General features: G+C 42.0%; 1 protein-coding gene across 1 annotated transcript; it reads left to right on the top strand.

Moving 5' to 3' along the window:
* The first annotated feature begins 2,125 nt into the window (after positions 1 to 2,125).
* Positions 2,126 to 18,508, top strand: PSMD9 (proteasome 26S subunit, non-ATPase 9). Its single transcript, XM_075834305.1, has 6 exons — positions 2,126 to 2,316; positions 4,830 to 4,932; positions 5,250 to 5,443; positions 16,072 to 16,173; positions 16,322 to 16,410; positions 17,488 to 18,508. Exons 1-6 carry the CDS (start codon positions 2,203 to 2,205, stop codon positions 17,513 to 17,515), a joined length of 630 nt encoding a protein of 209 aa, XP_075690420.1. The 5' UTR covers positions 2,126 to 2,202; the 3' UTR covers positions 17,516 to 18,508.
* The last annotated feature ends 2,824 nt before the right edge of the window (positions 18,509 to 21,332 follow it).

Raw genomic sequence — 21,332 nt, 5'->3', positions numbered from 1 at the left:
CAGCGTCTCATGTTGGTGTTCTTGTAGGTGAGACCAGAGCGAATCTGCTCAAGCAGAAGGTCAAATGTGGCCACAGACATGCGGCAGAAGGCTCTAAATTTTTCAGGATGCTGTCGTAAGTCCTCATACAGTCTATGGAAATGGCCTTTCTTCGTACGTTGGGCCACAAGTGGATGAACCCAAATGCGACATCTTACAGGCGTCTGGTGCTGCAGCATGGGTCGACGCTCCCCAAAACGACGTGAGATCATCCAGGCAAGAAGCACACGTGCCAGCGACTGAGAAGGCATAAGTGTGCCGTGCAAAGCCAATTCCAACTTCAATGGAGAAACACACACTGGGGTTTCTGCAGAGGTGGAAATAAGGTGCAAAACCGGCTTCTCCCAGCAAGCAGGGGTTGGGCCAGCTGGCCTATTTGTAGGCTGGCCTCGCATTAATCCCCTCTGCGTTTTTTACGCGCGTTGTAAACGCTAGTCGTGCGCGCGTTTAAAACGCAACAACGCTGCATATACGCAGTGCAAACGCAATGCCAACGCGCGCAATACGCTGCGTTTTTTCCGCGCGCAATACGCACATGCTCGTGTAGATGAGGCCTTAGGCCTGATTTACACGAGCGTGTGCGTTTTGCGCGCGCAAAAAACGCTGCGTTTTGCGCGTGCAAAAGGCATTTGACAGCTCCGTGTGTCATCCGTGTATGATGCGCGGCTGCGTGATTTTCGCGCAGCCGCCATCATAGAGATGAGGTAAGTCGACGCCCGTCACTGTCCAAGGTGCTGAAAGAGCTAACTGATCGGCAGTAACTCTTTCAGCACCCTCGACAGTGAGTTCCGATCACAATATACACCAACCTGTGAATCAAAAAAAGACGTTCATACTTACCATGAACTTCCTGCTTCCTCCAGTCCGGTCTCCCGGCCGTTGCCTTGGTGACGCGTCCCTCTCTTGTCATCCGGCCCCACCTCCCAGGATGACACGGCAGTCCATGAGACCGCTGCAGCCTGTGATTGGCTGCAGGCTGTGCTTGGCCTGTGATTGGCTGCAGCTGTCACTTGGACTGAATTGTCATCCCGGGAGGTCAGACTGGAGGAAGAAGCCGGGAGTTCTCGGTAAGTCAGAACTTATTTTTTTTTTACACGTTCATGTATATTGTGTTCGGAAGTCACTGTCCATGGTGCTGAACCAGTTTAACTCTTTCAGCACCGTGGACAGTGACTGTCTCCTGCCGTCGCGTACCCGAACATTTTTTGCCGGGTTCGGTCAAAACGAGTTCGGCCGAACCCGGTGAAGTTCGGTGCGCTCATCTCTAATTTGACACTTTTGACACGTTTGGATGTTTGTAAACAGAAAAGCACGTGGTGCTTTTCTGTTTACATTCATCCTTTTGTCAGCTCTTGCGCGAATCACGCAGTTCGCACGGAAGTGCTTCCGTGCGGCATGCGTGGTTTTCACGCACCCATTGACTTCAATGGGTGCGTGATGCGCGAAAAACGCACGATTATAGAACGTCGTGAGTTTTACACAACGCACTCGCGCTGCGCAAAATTCACACATCGTCTACACTGCCCCATAGACTAATATAGGTGCGTACGACACGCGTGAAAAGCACGCGCGTCGCACGCACGTATATTACGCTCGTGTAAATGAGGCCTTAAGGTAACAGTCGCACCGCCTAAAATGATGAGGGGTTGTGTGACTAAAGTCTTGTGGAGCTAAAAGGTGTCACTGTTTCCCAGGACAACCAATCAAGTCACTCCTTTCATGTTCTAACATATTCTGTAAAAATAACAACTAGAATCTGATTGTTTACACTCACTGTCCTAGCATGAGGCAAAAATAATTTCTTGTACATAGCACCTTATAACCATAATACAGAGCTACCCTTTTATAAATACTGATGCACTGACTCGGGAAGATATATTGATATATAACGCTCCCCGTTCCTATTCCCATGGGTACAACTGTTATTTCCGTATTTTAGTGACTGACAATTCTTAGACTTTTTTGTTACATATATACTGGTAGATTTAGTTATCATTAATAACTATAGTCTCAGTTTCCTTCTAGTAGGATTAGTAATAACCTTACTGCGCATGACCAACGTTACGTCAGCATGTTTTTCTTTTCCGCGCTACAAGCTTTTTGTCCCTCTGAGGCATCCGTACTTGTAGTCAGATGTGGCCGTAGTTGTAGTCTGTTGTAAATATGTCTGAAGCTGGGAGCCCATCAGCCGCTTCCATGCGGGATGTACAAGAGCTTGTCGCCAGGAAGGACGAGATCGAGGAGCAGATAAAGGCTTATCATGATGTCCTGGAGGATGTAAGTTGGCGGGAGGTTAAGACTTCGGTACTTGATAACAGTTCCCTGCGTCCTCAGTACTAGCCAGTCATTACAAATCTAATATACAGGTGTCGTAATTCTATACACAGTAATAATGTTATAAGTTTACTTTTACAGAAAAAAAATTATATATTTCAGTGTATGTTATATAAGAAACATAAATACCCATAAAGGGTTATCCTAGTATATAACCCTGAGTCATTTGTCCTGTGTACTGAGAGCTGTGGCCTGGATTAGTCATGTGCTGGCTGGAAGTTTTAATAGTACAAAATAACTACTTTATTTATAGCTGCTATGAGTGAGGATAAAGTTTACTAATTGAGTTTTTATTATTTTGGTTATTTTATTATATTTACAATAAAGGTTCAAGGGCTTGTCCTGTATTAGACAAAAAGGATCTGCTTTTTTCTGGAAACTGCGCCACTTTTGTCCATGGGCTGTGTCTGCAGTGCACTAACAGAGTACAGGCTGCTGTATACATGATCTGTGCTGTTTAACGGTTAAAGTGTACCTCCACTTATTGATATCCTGTAAGAACTGACATAGAGACGGTTCTGCGTGCTGGGCGGTAGGGTATACTATCTGGGCATCGTACGGTTGCCACAACAACTGGTACCGCCCAGTGATCTCCATGCCAGATGTCAGGTTGGGCGGGAGATCACAGTAGGAGGTGCACTTTAACAATACTACCTGCTACGGTGCTAGTTGCACATTTTAGTTTTAACAAAGGTTGTCCGCTTTCATCAAAAACATAAAATGTCCATATTCTAGGAATTAAGAAGTTAGAGCTGTAGCCAAAGTTTAGTATTTTTTTATTTTTTTTTACTTCGAAAAGTTTTCCTGTTTTGTGGTGACCATTTTTGAGAAAGTAATATTAGGAAATCCAGGCATGGGGTGGTTTTTCATACTGATGACCTATCCACAGGATATATATAGGATCAATATATGATCGTGGGGGTCCGACACGTAACCTCGCGCTGATCAGCTGCATCCGGGCACCGGAAGTTATTCAGTGGTTGGTGCCGTAAGCAGATGGCTCCGGTCACAGTATAGCAGCCGTGCTGCAGCTCTGCTCCTATTCACTTGCTATACTGAGACCTGAGCCATCTGTGGACCCCCACCGCCCCATGCCTGGACATTCCCTTTAAGGCATATTGTTGTCACCTTTGAATTAGCAAATCGAAAAGCGTTCCTGAGAAGCTAATTTCTAGGTGACAACAAACACAAAAAAATTTAAAAATCTCTGTATGAAAATAAAACAGAATTACCAATCTTCGGCTGCTGCTCTAATTTCTGATTTACTAATATATGGCCAATTTTACATGAGCGTAGATACCCTCTTTAAGCTAGAGCTACAAAACTGTCACATAAGGACTCGCCTTTCTGCATCTCCATCCTACTGTTGTGCCTTGAACAGAGTGAGGGTATGTTCACACGCAGTGTTTTCAGGCGTATTTTGGGGCGTTTACGCCTCGAAAAAAGACTGAAAAAACGGAAGCTGAATGCCTACAAACATCTACCCATTGAGATCAATGGGAAAAACCGCATTTAGTTCATACAGGGAGTCTTATTATGCCGATGTTTTAAAAAAACGGAGCGAAAAATGCGCTCCGTAAAAAGAAGTAGCATGTCACTTCTTCAGTCGTTTTTTGGAGCTGATTTTCCATTGAACACTATGAAAAACGCCTCAAAAGAAGCTCCAAATTAAAAGAAGCTTCGTTTTCAGCTTCAAAAACACCTGAAAATCAGAGGCTGTTTTCTGTGAAAACAGCTCCGTAATTTTTAGAAGTTTTTTTTTTAAGCGTGTGCATATACCCTAAGGCTTGGTTTAAGAATAAGGGTATGTTCACACGCAGTGGTTTCAGACGTAATTCGGACGTTTTACGCATCGAATTACGCCTGAAAAAAACGCCCCTAATACGCCTACAAACATCTGCCCATTGCTTTCAATGGGAATTACGATGTTCTGTTCCCACGAGCCTTTATTTTATGCGTCTCTGTCAAAATACGGCGCGTAAAATTACGGCTGGTCAAAATAAGTGCAGGACACTTCTTGGGACGTTTTTGGAGGAGTTTTTCATTGACTCCATTGAAAAACAGCTCCAAAAACGGCCGAAGAAAAACGCGAGTTGTTAAAAAAAACTTCTGAAAATCAGATGCTGTTTTCGCCTCAAAACAGCTCCGTATTTTCAGACTTTTCTGGTCACTGCGTGTGAACATACCCTTAGGCTCCTGTTAGGGGCCTCCGTCACAGATCCGGCAGGGATTATCAAAGAAAATAGCGCAGCCAGACGGTATCTATTAAAGTCAATGTGTTCCATCAGCCGCTGGCGTGGTCCGTTGCTTCCGTTATTCCCTTGTTCTGCTCCTCACGCAGGTGTGAACGAAGCCTTATGCTGTCACTGGGGCTACATCCTTCAAAATGTGGTGAATTGATCTGAAATTATTTATTTGGTATTTCACACGATCTATTTATGTATTTTGTTTTGCAGCAAAAGAACATTGGAATGGAAGGAACCCTGGTTGACAGAGAGGGATACCCAAGAGCAGACATTGATATTTACCAAGTGCGGAGTGCACGACATAATATAATCTGTGAGCGTTTCTTCTCTGTTTGCAGAAAATGCATATTGTGAACGTGTTTTACAGGGTATTTGCATTACGTCCCTACATCCATTATCTCGCTAGCTGCAAGTAGCGTGTTCTGTGGAGTGTTTCGACCAATGGAGCAGATTTCCATCTATAGGAGCCTTACCTATATAGTACCATAAGTGATTATTGTTAAAGGTGGTAAAATAGTTGGGTCTATATATCATTCAGAAATATGTGATTCTGGAATCTACAGTTTATTATTATAAGCTATGTGCACTGGACATTATATAGTGTATGTCATTTGAGTCTTCTATTTTTAGGTTTGCAAAATGACCATATATCCATCATGAAAGAAATTGAAGAGGCCTTGCACAACCTACATGCCAGGGAAAAAGAAAAGAAACAGAAAGATGAGGCAGAGGCCAAGGTTGAAGCACTACAATGCAACCAGACGTTACCTGATGCCTTTGCCAGAGTTGATGCGGTCACCCCAGGATCTCCTGCTAGTATGTGTGTAAGTGAATTAATGTCTTGTTGCGAGTGCTTCTCCCGAGGTACACTCTGCAACTGCTGCACTTAAATGGAGCTGTGTTACGCTGTTTCTGTAACTTCCATTTACTTCTATGGGAGTTCCGTAAACGGCATAACAAAACGCGCTTCGCTATTTCTGGAAAACCGGACCACCAAGTGAGACAGTGGCTGGAACCCAGAGGCAGAAGCTAGGAATGAGTTCAGAGGGTCCCATTTTAGAGATAGGAACAGGTCTCAGAGGTGGGGCCCGCATTGATCAGACATTTATGAAATTTTTCTGAGATGGGAGTACCCCTTTAATTATTGGAGGACAGTGGAGTTGCCTGAAGTAGTAAAATATTCATAAATAGATGGAAAAAGGCTGGCACTGTTGGATATCGGACACAGCACTACACCTGTACGGAGTTTCTTATCTTGGCAAATCCACTTGATAGCAGACTCGGCTATAACATATGCCCACGGAGTGCTCAGCGACTAGGACAGTACAACAGCTTGTAAATATCTTCGATAGTAGAACAAACATTGCGGAACTCACCTATTTATGCAATAATTTCTTTATTTAGTGATCATGGTCCGTAAGATACTTTACTAAACAGAACTTTACTTTTATAAACCGTCTTAAAGGCTTTTTCTCACCAAGACTACCCCTATCCATATGCATTCATAGGGCACATGGACATTATTGAGGGGGGGGGGTCTCTCACTTGGGACCTCTCTATTGGCTATAGCACAACCGCTAACAATGAGCAGCATTTACTATTACATTTCCCCTGCATTGGCCACCATGGCTGGGTGCAGCATCACCCAACGTTAACTGCTGACCTTCATTGTTTCTGAAGCTGGACAAGCAGTGATCATTTTACGGTATTTTTAACTTTGGAACTCTGTATGCCATTGAATTTATTGCAACACATATAACTTCTCTGCACATCTTATAATAATGTTAACCCCTTCCCGACATTTGACGTACATGTACGTCATGGAAAGCATTGACTTCCCGCAAAATGCCGTACATGTACGTCAAAAGTTTGGCACCGGCTCAGAAGCTGAGTCGGTGCCATCATCGTCGGATCTCAGCTGTATCTTACAGCTGACATCCGACTGTAACGGGGGGGACCGAAATTAGCTTCGATCCCCGCCATTAACCCCTTAAGTGCAGCGCTCAAACGCGATCGCTGCACTTAAGGTGTTTGCAGCTCATCGGAGCCCCAGCAATGAAATTGCCGGGGTTCCGGTGGCTGCAATGGCAACCGGAGGCCTAATACTGGCCTCCCGGTCTGCCTAGCACCGAAGCCGGTCAAGATCCGCCCGGCGGCGGAGCCTGATCGGCTTCCGTAGCTGCCGGCAAGATGGCGCCGGGTCAGGAGCTGATCCGGCGTCATCAGCGGTGGAGGTCAGCTGTACTGTACAGCTGACATCCACCTGTAACGGCAGGAACCGGAGCTAGCTCCGATCCCTGCCATTAACCCCTTCGATGCAGCAATCGAAAGCGATTGCTGCATCGTAGCGGTTACAAGCAGATCGCCAGCCCTGACAGGCAATCGGGACTGGCGACTGCTGTTATGGCAACAGGAGACACAATGGTCTCCTGCTCTGCCATTACGGAAGCCGATTTAGGCCCCGCCGGGAGGCGAAGCCTAAACAGCTTGCTGTCAGTGAATGACTGACAGATCTAATACATTGCACTACATAGGTAGTGCAATGTATTAGAAAAAAAAAAATCTGACCGTTGGACCTTCAAGTCCCCTAGTGGGACTTGAGAAAAAGTGTAAAAAAAGTATAAAAAAGTGTAAAAAAAAGTGCAAAAAATAAAAGTTTGAAAACAATAAAAGTTTCAAGTAATCAAATAAAACACAATCCCCCTTTTACTCTTATCAAGTCCTTTATTATTGAAAAATAATAATAAACCATATGTATTTGGTATCGCCACGACCGTAACGACCGGAGGTATCAAAATATTATATTATTTATTGCACGCGGTGAACAGCGTAAAAAAAACCCGTAAAAAACGTTACCAGAGTTTCTGTTTTTTGGTCACTTTGCCCTACAAATATTACAATAAAAAGTGATCAAAAAGTCGCACGTATCCAAAAATGGTACCTATAAAAACTATAGCTCGTCCCGCAAAAAACAAGCCCTCATACACCTCCGTCGACAAAAAAATTAAAACGTTATGGTTCTCACAACTTGGCGACAGAAAAAATACATTCTTTTTACAAAAGTAATTTTATTGTGCAAAAAGTTGTAAAACATAAAAAAGTCCTATAAAATAGGTATCGCAGGAATCGTACTGACCCGCAGAATAAAGGTAACATGTAGTTTATAACGCATGGTGAACGCTGTATAAAAAAACGAAAAAAGCTGTGCCAGAATTGCGTTTTTTTGTTTACCTGGCATCCCAAAAAATAGGATAAAAGGTGATCAAAAAGTTGCATGTACCCCAAAATGGTACCAATAATAACTACAGCTCGTCCCGCAACAAACCAGCCCTTATACCGCTACGTCTATAAAAAATAAAATTAGTTATGGCTCCAATAAGTCAGGAAATAAAAAAATATGCAGTTGTGCCCAAGGGGAACATTTCTTCTGTTTCAAGAGGCGATTTATCAAGGACCTAAAATTAGGGAACCAGGAAGGGGAGGGCCCAAACATATCCGCTGGAAGCGACGGTGCCCGTATTATACCAGGATAATACTTTCCCAGCAAAATTCCCCAAACTACAAAGGCGCGGAGTGTGGACCAAAAGGGGGATAAGAAATGACACCATTTATCAGTGCGACACCGGCCTGTGCAGAAAGGATTGCTTCACAGCGTAACACACATCTATGGATTATTTTTATTTTTTTATACCACCTGACTATGCCCCTTATATACTCCGCCCCGCTTACATGTACCCCCACATTATAAAACACCAGCAATACTTAAACAAATATAGTACCAAGCAAAATCCGCTCTCCAAAAGCCAAATGGTGCTCCCTCGGCCCTGAACCCTACAGCGTCCCCAAACAGCAGTTTCCTTCAACATATATGGCATCGTCATACCCGTGAGAACCCTTTTAACAATTTTTGGGGTGTGTGTCTCCAGCGTCATAAGCTGGGCATGACATATTTGCCACTGAATGGCATATCTAGGGAAAAATATTAATTTTTAATTTGCACCATCCGCAGCGCATTCATTTATGGAAAAGACCTGTGGGGTGAAAATGCTCACTACACCCCTTAATAAATGCCTTGAGGGGTGCAGTTTCCATAATGGGGTCACTTATCAGGGGTTTCTTTTTATTATTTCACATCTGAGCCTCTGCAGTTGTGAACCAATACTTTGTAAATCGCCAAATTAGGCCTCCACTCCGCATGGTACTCTTCACTTCTGAGCCTGGTCGACTGTCCAGACAAAAGATTAGGGCCACATGTAGGGTGTTTCTAAAACCGGGAAACACCGCATAATAATTAGAGAGCTGTCTTGTTATGGTGGCACAAGCCGGGCACCACATATTGGCATATCTATGGAAAAAAATCCCATTTTCACTCTGCAACATTGAGCGCACACTAATTTCTACAAAACACCTGCAGGGTTAAAATGCTTACTACATCCCTTGGTAAATGAGGGGTGTAGTTTACAAAATGGGGTCACTTCTGGGGGGTTTCCACTGTTTTGGGCCCACAGGTGCCCAGAAACCAATCCAGCAACATCTGCACTCCAAATGGCGGTCCTTCCCTTCTGAGCCCTGCCGTGTGCCCAAACAGCAGTTTATGACTACATATGGGGTATTGCCGTACTCGGGAGAAATTGCTTTACAAATGTTGGGTTCTTTTTTTCCTTTATTTGTTGAGAAAATGAAAAAATTTGCGCTAAAGCTACGTCTTATTGAAGAAAAAGGACTGTTTTTATTTTCACTGCCTAATTCTAATAAATTCTATGAAACATCTGTGGGGTCAAAATGCTCACTACACCCCTAGATGCATTCCTCAAGAGGTGTAGTTTCCTAAATGGAGTCCCTTTTTGGGCGTTTTCATTGTTTTGTCCCCTCAGGGGCTTTGCAAATGTGACCTGGCCTCCGCAAACCATTCCTGCTAAATGTGATCTCAAAAAGTCAAATAGTGCTCTTTCCCTTCTAAGCCCTGCCGTGTGTCCAAACAGCCGTTTATTACCACATGTGGGGTATTGTTTTACTCGGGAGAAATTGCTTTACAAATTTTGTGGTGCTTTTTCTCCTTTAGTCCTTCTGGAAATGAGAAAAAATTAGCTAAACCTACATTTTCTTTGAAAAAATTTAGATTATTATTTTCAGGGCCTACTTACAATAATTTCTGCAAAAAAACTGTGGTGTCAAATCGCTCACTATACCCCTAGATAATTTCCTCAATGGGTGTTGTTTCCAAAATGGGGTCACTTGTGGGGGGTTTCCACTGTTTTGTCCCCTCAGGGGCTTTGTAAATGTGACATGGCCTCCGCAAACCATTCCTGCTAAATTTGAGTTCCAAAAGCCAAATGGCGCTCTTTCCCTTCTCAGCCTCGCCGTGTGTCCAAACAGCCGTTTATTACCACATGTGGGGTACTGTTTTACTCGGGAGAAATTTCTTTACAAATTTTATGGTGATTTTTCTCCTTTAGTCCTTGTGGAAATGAAAAAAAATTAGCTAAACCTACATTTTATTTGAAAAAATGTAGATTTTCATTTTCACAGCCTACTTGCAAAAATTTCTGCAAAAAACCTGTGGGGTCAAAATGCTCACTATACCCCTAGATAATTTCCTCAAGGGGTATAGTTTCCAAAATGGGGTCACTTGTTTGGGGTTTTCACTGTTTTGTCCCCTCAGGGGATTTGTAAATGTGACATGGCCTCCGCAAACCATTCCTGCTAAATGTGAACTCCAAAAGCCAAATAGCGCTCTTTCCCTTCTCAGCCACGCCGTGTCTCCAAACAATCGTTTATTACCACATGTGGGGCATTGTTTTACTCGGGAGAAATTGCTTTACAAATTTTGCGGTGCTTTTTCTCCTTTAGTCCTTGTGGAAATGAGAAAAAAAATCGCTAAACCTACATTTTCTTTGAAGAAATGTTGATTTTAATTTTCACGGCCTACTTCCAATAATTTCTGTAAAAAACCTGTGCGGTCAAAATGCTCACTACACCCCTAGATAATTTCCTTGAGGTGTCTAGTTTCCCAGATGGGGTCACTTTTGGGGGATTTTGACTTTTGGCACCGCAAGAGCCCTTCAAACCTGACATGGTGCCTAAAATATCTTCTAACAAAAATAAGGCCCCAAAATCCACTAGGTGCTCCTTTTGCTTCTGAGGCCGGTGCTTCATTCCAGTAGCACGCTACGGCCACGTGTGGGATATTTCCTAAAACTGCAGAAACTGGGCAACAAATATTGAGTTGCATTTCTTTGGTAAAACCTTCTGTGTTATAAAAAAAATTGTATTAAAAATGTATTTCTGCAGAAAAATATGAAATTTGTACATTTCACCTCTACTTTGCTTTAATTCCTGTGAAATGTTTAAAGGGTTAAGACATTTTCTAAATGCTGTTTTGAATACTTTGAGGGGTGAAGTTTTTAAAATGGGGTGACTTTTTTGGGGTTTCTAATATATAAGGCCCTCAAAACCACTTCACAACTGAACTGGCCCCTGTAAAAATAGCCTTTTGAAATTTTCTTGAAAATGTGAGAAATTGCTGCTAAAGTTCTAAGTCTTGTGAGGTCATAGAAAAATAAAAGGATGTTTAAAAAACGATGCCAATCTAAAGTAGACATATGGGTGATGTTAATTAGCAAAAATTTTGTGTGGTATAACTGCCTGTCTTACAAGCAGATACATTTAAATTGAGAAAAATGCTAATTTTTGCAATTTTTCGCTAATTTTTGGTGTTTTTCACAATTAAATACTGAACATATCAAGCAAATTTTGCCAGTAACATAAAGTCCAATGTGTCACGAGAAAACAATCTCAGAATCGCTTGGATAGGTGAAAGCATTCCGGAGTTATTACCACATAAAGTGACACATGTCAGATTTGAAAAATGAGGCTCTGTCAGGAAGGTCAAAAGTGGCTAAAGAGGGAAGGGGTTAAAAGTAAATCCCAGCAATATGTACAATGGGCTCGTAAGGCACATACAATGCATGGTTCTTATGTGTAGGATAAATTATGCATTATATGAATGTTAAAGGCTATGTAAACCTTTTGAAGTATTTTTTTATATATATATATATAATTGTGTATAATGTGATTTGTAAACCTCTTTCGAATAGGTTTTTAATAAAATACTTTTAAGATATAACTTCTATGTATCCTGTATACATAGAAGCTATATCTGGCCGTCTAAACCGAATCCGTCTGGTCTGCATGACGGATGGCTTCGGTGAGTGCTGGTCCTGCATGTCTTAGACACGCAGGACCCACCTGTTATCAATCACATCAAAGGGTTAGAGACGCAGGATCAGCGATCACCGAATCTGTCAGGTCTGCAGACGGTAAGATAGAGGATACAAAGAGGCTGTATCTCAAAACGTAAAAACATTTTTTAATAAAACCTATTTAAAAGTTGTTCACAATCACATTATACAGTTTGTTTTATTGTTTTATAAAAGACTTTAAAGGTTTTCATAGCCTTTAAAGAGGATCTGTCACCAGTTTATGAATTCCCTATCTCCTCACTAATCTAATAGGCGCTTTGATACTGATAACTACAGTGTAATTTTTTTTTTTTAAAACGTTTATTTCAAAGTTATGATCATTTTTCTAAATATGCTAATGGGGCTCTAATAGCCAAATAGGAGGTGACTCTTTCTTTTCACTCTGGGTGTGTAATGTTTTCTGTATGACGCTGTCCAATCAGCATGCAGCTTCCCTGCCCAGCAACACAGCGTGATCATATAGTATACAGCTTCTATTCCCGACTGTATTCAACTGGTGATCTCTCCGGTTGTGTCACAAATGGAACTGCGGTGGTCCACTGCATGAGATATGGCTGTTTGAAGTCCTCCCCCTTCCCTCCTGCCTCAGTCTCTCACAGTGTGTGGAGCAGCTTCATGCTGATAGGACAGCGTCAGTCTGTGCTGTAGCTCCACCTTTGGAGAATCGCTGGTGTTACCTCCCACTCGTCTAGTAAAGGCTCATATACATATTTAGAAAGAAGCTCATAACTTTTAAAATAATAAACTTTTTGAAACACAATTTTTACTAGCGTTATCAGTGTGACAGCGCCGTTTAGATTAGTAATACCCAATCTCCTAGCTAAACTAGTGACAGAGCCTCTTTAGGCCACAATTATTGAAATAAGATATTGAGAACATTTTAGAAAGGTCGGTGGAACCTCTAGTTTCTGTGTGAAATGTTATCGTAATTACTGATCTGCTGAGACCATATAACCTGAATGACGTTTGAATGTTTTTATGATTTTTACGTGTATAATCTTAATTTGCCCCTGCCACAGGTGAGTATTTAACCATTCCTTACAGGTATACGGTACTGTACATGAGTAGGAATGAGATTTACATTTACACAAGGATGCTGTTTCTAATAATCTGTCTGAATGTTATTGCTCTTATTGAGAAACCAGTATAAGGCAGTTTTCTGTAAAGAAGACATTTCACCATCTGGTCTTCATTGAAATTACTTGTTCCAGTGACATCTGTTGTGGAGTGGGAAGCAGCCCTGTCTTCTGTATATAATACTGAGTCAAACCTCCCACCAACTCCAAATCACTTTCTTTATTGACTGTTAGTTTTGGACATTCATATATTAACCCCGGGGCATCAAGCACGCGGGCCGCATGTGGCCCCTGAGGCTGTCATCTGTGGCCCGCGGGACGCAGAGCTGCTAGTATAGGCTCTGCTCCGGGACTCTGTGGAATTCCCTGACATCACTGTCCATACAGAGCGCTAGTATAGGCTCTGCTAGGGGACTCTGAGAAATCCCTTGACACCGCTGTCCACATATGGACAGCGATGTCTAGGGCTTCCCCAGAGCTGGACAGTGATGTCAGGAGCACAGCTGGAGTCCCAGTAGGAGCGCTACTAGCGCTCTGCCCGGGGACTCCAGCTTTGGGGTTGCCCCTGACATCTCTGTCCATATATGAACAGTGATGTCAGGAGCAGAGCTGGAATCCCAGCCAGAGTGCTAGAAGCGTCTCTGCTCCGGGACTCAAGCTCTGGGCAAGCGCCTGACATCACTGTCCATATATGGACACTGATGTCAGTGGCTTCCCCAGAGTTCCAGAGCAGAGCCTATACTACTGCTCCGCTCTGGGACACCGGCTCTGGGGTTGCCCCTGACACCACATTCCGGTACACGAGGAACCCCTGACGTCACTGTGTATGGACAGTGACGTCAGGGGCTCCTCCAGCAGAGGAAACCCTGGCCAAAGCGTCGGATTAAAAGTAATACGGCCCGTCCACTTCACATTTTTTCTATATGTGGTCCACTTACCCGGTCGAGTTTCAGACCCCTGTGTTAACCTGTGCCTAAGGAAATATATTCTTGAAAAATTTTAAAAGCAGAAACTGCATAAAATGTCTTCAGCTAGTCTCACGATATTTTACAATATATTTGACAATATACACCATTCAGCCATAACCGTAAAACCACTGACAGATGAAGTGAATAACATTGATACCTATCAAGGGGTGGAATATATTAGGCAGCAAGTCAACAGTCAGTTCTTGAAGTTGATGTGTTGGAAGCAGGAAAAATGGGCAAGTGTAAGGATCTGAGAGACTTTGACACGTGCCAAACTGATGCTAGACGACTGGGTCAAAGCATCTCCAAAACGTTCTGTCGTGTGGGGTGTTCCCAGTATACAGTGGTTAGTACCTACCAAAAAATTGTCAATGGAAGGAAAACCGATGTCCCTGTGATAGGAACATGGGCGCCTAAGGCCCGAAAGTTAATGCAAGCTTTGGTAGAAAGGTGTCCGAACACACAGTGCATTGCTTGATTCTTTTGCGGCTATGTAGCCAGACCATTCAGGGTTCTCCTTGCTGACCCCTGTCGACTGCTAAAAGCACCTACAATTGGCACGTGAGCATCGAACAGGAACATGGAGCAATAAAAGGTGTTCTGGACTGACGAATCATGTTTTCTTTTACATCATGTGGACAGCCGGGTGGGTGCATGTGCGTTGCTTACCTGGGGAAGAGATGGCATCAGGATGTACTATGGGAAGAAGACAAGGATAATGTGTCCTGCCACACTGCAGAAATTGTTTAGGAATGGTTTGAGGAACGTGATAAGGTTTTGAAGGTGTTTACTTGGCCTACAAATACTCCAGATCTCAATCCAATCGAGCATCTGTGAGATGTGCTGGAAAAACAAGTCTTAGGCCCCATGCACACGAATGTAAAAATCGTCCGTTATCACGGTCCGCAATTACGGACCCATTCACTTCTATTGTCCACGGACACCTTCCCGTTTATTTACGGGAGGGTGTCCGGGCCATAGAAAGATAGGACATTCATATGGGAGCACGGGCCGAAAATGCGGGGGGTTGTCCGCAATTAGTGGGCAGTGATTACTGGCACGGCCGTGTGCATGAGGCCTTATACTCGGAGGACCTACCTCACAACTTACAGGACGTAAAAGATCTGCTGTTAACCTCCTGGTGCCAGATACCACAGGACATCTTCAGAGATCTTGTGGAGTCCATGCCTCAAAGGGTCAGAGCTGTTTTGGCAACATGAGGAGGACCTACACAATATTAGGCAGGTGGTTTTAATGTTATGGCTGAATGGTTAAAATTTTAAAACCGATGCACATATATGCCTATACAGTTACATATGTCTGTTGACTTCTGTTATATAATCTCTTAACATGTATGTGTGTGTGTGTGTGTATATATATATATATATATATATATATATATATATATATATATATCTTAACATATATTCTTTTGTGGTTCTGAAAAATGGAGCAAGAAAAGGAGAATCTGTACGTGAACCGGCAAAATGTATGCCGAAGGCATATGTCTGGCACATAAAAGCCTATGGGTACTGTATAGTATGTATGGATACAAGTTTTCAGTGACAACAACCAGTCAGTATTGTGCTTTTATTACTGTTGAATGTTCAAGATATGCTTTTAAAAACTTGTCATGAAACTCGAAATGAACCGAAATTAATTATCTGACGCACAGAAAATGCAGCCATGATTTGGTATATCTACTGGAGGTTATAAATGAAAAAGCTAAGCATGATGGTTCTGTAATACGTGCTAGCTGATATCTGCTCTCCAACTATTCTCCACAATTTGCTTAGTTGACGGCAGACTTCTTTTCCAAAAAAGAAAATTTACTTTACAAATACATCTGTTTCTCTGTAGGATTAAAGGAGCATACTTTAACTACGGTTCATACAAAGCAATTTGCTCTGTGTTAATAATCTAATACCTGACATTAGAAAGTAACTGAGCCCGCTAAAATGTGTATACAGGTAATGGTGCCACTGGGTTACCTAGTGGCATCACATTCCGATTTTCCATTGCTGGAGATCTGACACATTAGACTACGCTGGTTTACAGAGACGGAATCCCATGGTTGAGGATCTGTATTTTGTATTGTTCCAGTTTACTTCCATGCAGGTCTTAAATATATTTCTTTTTTTCTTAGGGATTGCAGGTTGGAGATGAAATCATTGCATTTGGTTCAGTAAATACAAGCAACTTTCAAACACTACAGAATATTGCCACTGTAGTACAACACAGTGAGGGGGTAAGTGCACATGTATGTTGTTTTTTTTATTTTTATGTAGGTAACAAATTCTCCCTGTCATAGCAGTTTCCAATGCAGCCAGGTCTGTTCGTGTGTATTGTGAAAATGCAATATTATTTCTTAATTGTAAATTTTCTTGTGATTTCAGAAACCATTAAGTGTGACTGTTGTTCGAGATGGAAAATCAGTTCATTTGGGACTCACACCTCAGCGATGGAGTGGAAAAGGACTTTTAGGGTAGGTTGAATGTACATATTCATAACTTAAACAGTAGGGTATGACATGTACCTCTCCTGAATATTGCTGTACTTGTATTCTTTATGTCCAAAATGTTTATTTAAGTGCTCCAATCACATACCCCATGCAGGGAGTACCTTAAGCACCACTGCCACTAGTCCACTTATAATTACATCTTAATATGTACCAGTACTTACTGATACAAGGTTTCTTGTAATCTATTTCTTTGAAGGACCGTGCCTCTCTTTGCTAATAATCCACGCTCAACACTGTGGCTGTACTACTTCAATAACTTGCTGTCAACATGTTCTGTACCAACCAGAAGCCTCAATCTCTTCCACAAGCTTAGTGGCAGAGGCATCCTAGTGTGTGCAGGTGCCTAGAAGAGAGACCTGCCCACGCAGCCTCGCTTCAGGAGATCACTGCAAGTTATTGCAGCCGTGCAGTGGGGATGTATGGCGATGATTATTAGTCTTCCAATGGAGTATGTTGCAAAGAGACTTGTTTAAGTAAGTACCAACACATATGAAATTGTATTTTTAACTGGTGGTACCCTACAAAAATAAGGGCATCTATAAGATTCTGCATTCACAGTCCTTCTGAAAAGACTTACGGGCAGCACTTCAAAAAGTAACGTCCGCACCAAGGGGTTAAAAACTATTAAAAATATAATTTACACAATATACTGTGTATTGTCTAGAGCTGCTTACTCCATTCCTTGATGTCTTGCATGTATTCCTTATAGATTGTAAGCTCATATGGGCATGGCTCCTATCTAATGTATCTTGTGAACAATGTTTCACTTGTCTGTGCCATACTGTCTTTTGTAATCGTTACAATGCGTTACCCTAATATTGTGCTATGTAAGGCACTGCGCAAGTTAATGGCACTATATATATATATAAATAATAATAAACGGCAATCGGAGTTGGCATATAAAAGGGACTAAAGCAGAAATGACCTCAATGAACAGCTTTTTTTTTTCTTGTTCAACTGAAACAGTGTCATGACCATCTTGTTAATCTTTTCCCCTCTAATGAATCTGTCATATAAGATATCCGTTTATCTTCTTCACAGGTGTAACATCATTCCAATAAAAAGATGAAGCTTCCAAATAACTAAGGTTACAGTTGTGCTTCCCACTGTTTTAAGTTTTTGGAACATGGATTGATCTCAGAAGAACTTTGCTTTCCTTAAGAATTGCACTTAACTTTGCCTGCCTTCTTTTGAAGTTCTGAGTAAAACCGAGAAGGATTTATACAGTTTGCTTTCTTTTCATATTTTAAAGTTTGCCAGTCGCAGTCAACCAGTGGAAGTCATATTGTGGGCTGGAAAAATATTATTAATAAATTATATGAGACTTAAAGGGGTATCTCCACCTTAGACATATATGGTATATGCCATAAAGGTCTAAGCTCTGGGATCCGCACCCATCTCTAGAATGGGGGTCACCCGACCCCGTCCCACCTGATAAAGTGGTTACCGCATCAATTGAATTCTATTGGATTTACGGAAAAAGCCGAGCAAGCTGGCTTCCCTCCATTCATTTTCGGCCGGGATGCAGCGGCCACCTCACCAGGCAGGACAAGGGTCGGATGACACCGTTCTATATGTGCCATAAATGTCTACGGTAGGAATTTGACATCTCTAAGTGGACTTGTTGAGTCTGAGTGGCCTATTAGCATTCCTTTGCTGGACTTGCCTAATACTTTTCTAGCAATATAGACCAACAGCCATCATTTCCTGCAAGATGACAGGTAGAAGCGCTGGTGGTAGTATTGGCAATATATACTACCAGCATATTCAGGCATGGTTGCTGACAGCCCCCAAATTTATTTGAGCATTGCATTTGCAGAGCTTATTGTAGGACTCCCTTATATGTAATTACAATACGAACCTGTCTCTTTACTAGACTTGACATTATTCTGCACAAAATGGTTTTCTGTGTTGTTTCTTGGTGACTGGTAAATTTTAAAAAAGGTGTGTTACAATATATACTTAATGCTGAAACAAACAATGATATGGTAGATATCGGAGCTCGGGTTATTGTCACTTGTTTTGTATGTAACTTAGGAAAATTAAAAGTATGAACTGAAAAAAAAAAGTTAGTATTTCTGTTTTTTTTGGTGTACAAACCTGTACATTTCAAAGCAGTTTTTGGTATAAATGAATTACACAACAATTATGACGTGTGTTTATAAGTAGGATTCCATTTTAAAAAAAAAAGCTTGTTCCAGATCAAATACTCCTATGACTAAGTGTAAGGATATGTTCACACGCACTGTTTTCAGACGTAATTCGGGCGTTTTACGCCTGAAAAAAACAGCTCCATTACACCTACAAACCTCTGCCCATTGCTTGCAATGGGTTTTACAATGTTCTGTTCCCACGAGGTGTTTTCTTTACGCGCCGCTGTCAAAATACGATGCGTAAAAAGACACCTGCGAAAAAGAAGTGCATGTCACTTCTTGGGATGTTTTTGGAGCCGTTTTTCATTGACTCCATTGAAAAACAGCTCCAATAACGTCCGTAAAATAAGTCGCGAAAAACGCGAGTAGTTACAAAAACATCTGAAAATCAGGAGCTGTTTACGCCTGAAAACGGCTCCGTATTTTCAGACGTATTTTGCTAAGCCGTGTGAACATACCCTAAGTGGTACTGGATGTTCGCTGATTAACCTCTTCCCGCGCTGCTCCGCAATAGTACGTCCTGCAGAGGGGTTAGTTCCCGCATCCAGACGTACTATTGCGGAGTAGTTCCCGGCGCACAATGTCCTAACGGACAGTGTCCGCGAACCGGGAGGTCAGCTGGCCCTGACAGCTGACACTCCAGCCTTGCCGGTCAGCGGACCATCGCCGCTGATTTCGGCAATTAACCCCATAAATGCGGCGACGGATTGCCGTCGCCGCATTTAAGTGGTTTGAAGCACATTGGCAGCCCCCACAAAGTGATCGTGGGGGCTACCGATGCTTGTCGTGGCAATCGGAGGTCAGATAATGACCTCCGGGTTGCCATGTACGGAAGCCTCGGAGGAGCAGCCTCCTGCCGCTTCTCCGAGACTTCCTGTCAGTGTGACTGTCACGTCACAATGACAGTTGGAGTGCATTACACTACGTGTGTATATATGTAGAGGAATGATCGAGGCACTCACCGAAGCTGGCAAAAAATATTCTCTTTATTACAAAAAAGGATCTAGGTCAGGATGTGGAATTGCCTACGGCCGTTTCACGTGCTGGTACACGCTTTCTCAAGGCCCTAGCGTCACTTCCTTCACCTGCCTTTTTATTCACAAATTAGTACACGTTGTTACATAACAAAAAATTAAAAAAGACAGGGAAATGCACAGTATACTTTGATGGTTCATACAACTGGTACATTCTAATCTTAGAATATCAATATTACAATACCAAATTCTCTAAAAACAAATAAGGTTCATGTTAAAAACGAACTCAGATCATTCCGATCATTGAGACCGAGCGGTCCTAGTGCACCTGTCAGAGAAATAATCTCTGCCTCTCTCTGAAGCAGAGATTTGTGTCTGTCTCCTCCTAACGCCAATGGCTGAATGTGAACAATACCCACAAATCGCATGCGTCGAGCGTTATTTTCATGTTTCTCCTGCATATGTTGTATCAGCCTAGGGCATCCCTCACATGTATTTAGTGATCTTATATGTTCACGAAATCTTACATACATAGGTCGTATAGTTTTTCCTATATAAAATCTACCACAATCGCAAATTACTGCATATACAACATATTGGGTCCTACAGGTTATTAATCCATTAATTTCAAACGTAATGCCCCCTAAATTCAGGTTCCTTGTACGTATTATGGAATTGCAATAATTGCATTGTCCACATCTGTGGTTACCCTTTGGACTATTAGCTGTCAACCAGTTCTCTTTGCACTTCTCTTTTTGGGAAAAACGTCCCCTGACTAAAATGTCTTTTAAATTTTTACATCTACGAAAGGATACGATTGGTTTCCTAATTGCGACTTCCATAAGTAATGGATCATTCTCAATTAGGTGCCAATTGTTTCGAATACTTGTTCGGATAACATCACTCATTGGGCTATAACCGAAGGATAGAACAAATCTCTGATCTTTTTTGATAGGAGTTTTTCGACTATGTTTTTTATGATGGAATAACGATGTTTGTTTAGTTTCACTAGCTCTATTTAAAGCATCTTTTACCAATTGTACCGGATAACCTCTTGCTTCCAACTTTTGACTCATCTCATCTGCCTGTTCATAAAATGTCAAATCACTACTATTAATTCGTCTTAGACGTAAAAATTGAGCATAAGGTAAAGATTTAGTTATATGTCTAGGGTGATAACTATCATACCGCAACAATGTATTGGTGGCTGTAGGTTTTCGATAACCTTTAGTCTGAATTGCTCCCTCCTCTATTGTTACATATACATCCAAAAACTCAATTTCTTGATTACCAAATTTATGTGTAAAACTCATATTTGATGAATTTACATTCAGGTATTTTACAAAATCTAGAAATTCCTGCTGGGTACCAGACCACACTACAAAAATGTCGTCTATATAACGCAGGTATAGCTGTAGGTATTTGGCATAGGGATTAGAAAGATTGTATATCATTTGTTCTTCAAAGTCCGCTAAAAATAAATTCGCAAAAGTCGGAGCTACGGGAGTACCCATAGCCGTTCCCGACTTTTGTCGATACCAGATGTCATCAAATTGAAAGGAATTGTGACTCAACACATACTGTAATGCCTCACATATGAAGTCCATAAACGCATGATCACTTTTAGTATACTGCAATTGACGTCTAACGGCCTGTACACCGGCATCCTGAGGGATACGGGTGTATAGGCTTTCGACGTCAATACTAGCCAATTTGAATCCTTTTTGCCAACCAAAGTCCATAATTATTGACAAAAAAT

The sequence above is a fragment of the Rhinoderma darwinii genome, chromosome 1 (genome assembly GCF_050947455.1).
Source record: "Rhinoderma darwinii isolate aRhiDar2 chromosome 1, aRhiDar2.hap1, whole genome shotgun sequence".
Lineage (NCBI taxonomy): Eukaryota > Metazoa > Chordata > Amphibia > Anura > Rhinodermatidae > Rhinoderma > Rhinoderma darwinii.
This window is presented reverse-complemented; position numbering and strand designations above follow the sequence as displayed.

Excerpts from the sequence above, each read along its gene's own strand:
- PSMD9 (XM_075834305.1), top strand. The coding sequence starts at position 2,203 with ATGTCTGAAGCTGGGAGCCCATCAGCCGCTTCCATGCGGGATGTACAA. Across the intron at positions 5,444-16,071 it reads GATCTCCTGCTAGTATGTGT|GGATTGCAGGTTGGAGATGA; the intron begins GTAAGTGAATTA and ends TTTTTTTCTTAG. Across the intron at positions 16,411-17,487 it reads AGTGGAAAAGGACTTTTAGG|GTGTAACATCATTCCAATAA; the intron begins GTAGGTTGAATG and ends TCTTCTTCACAG.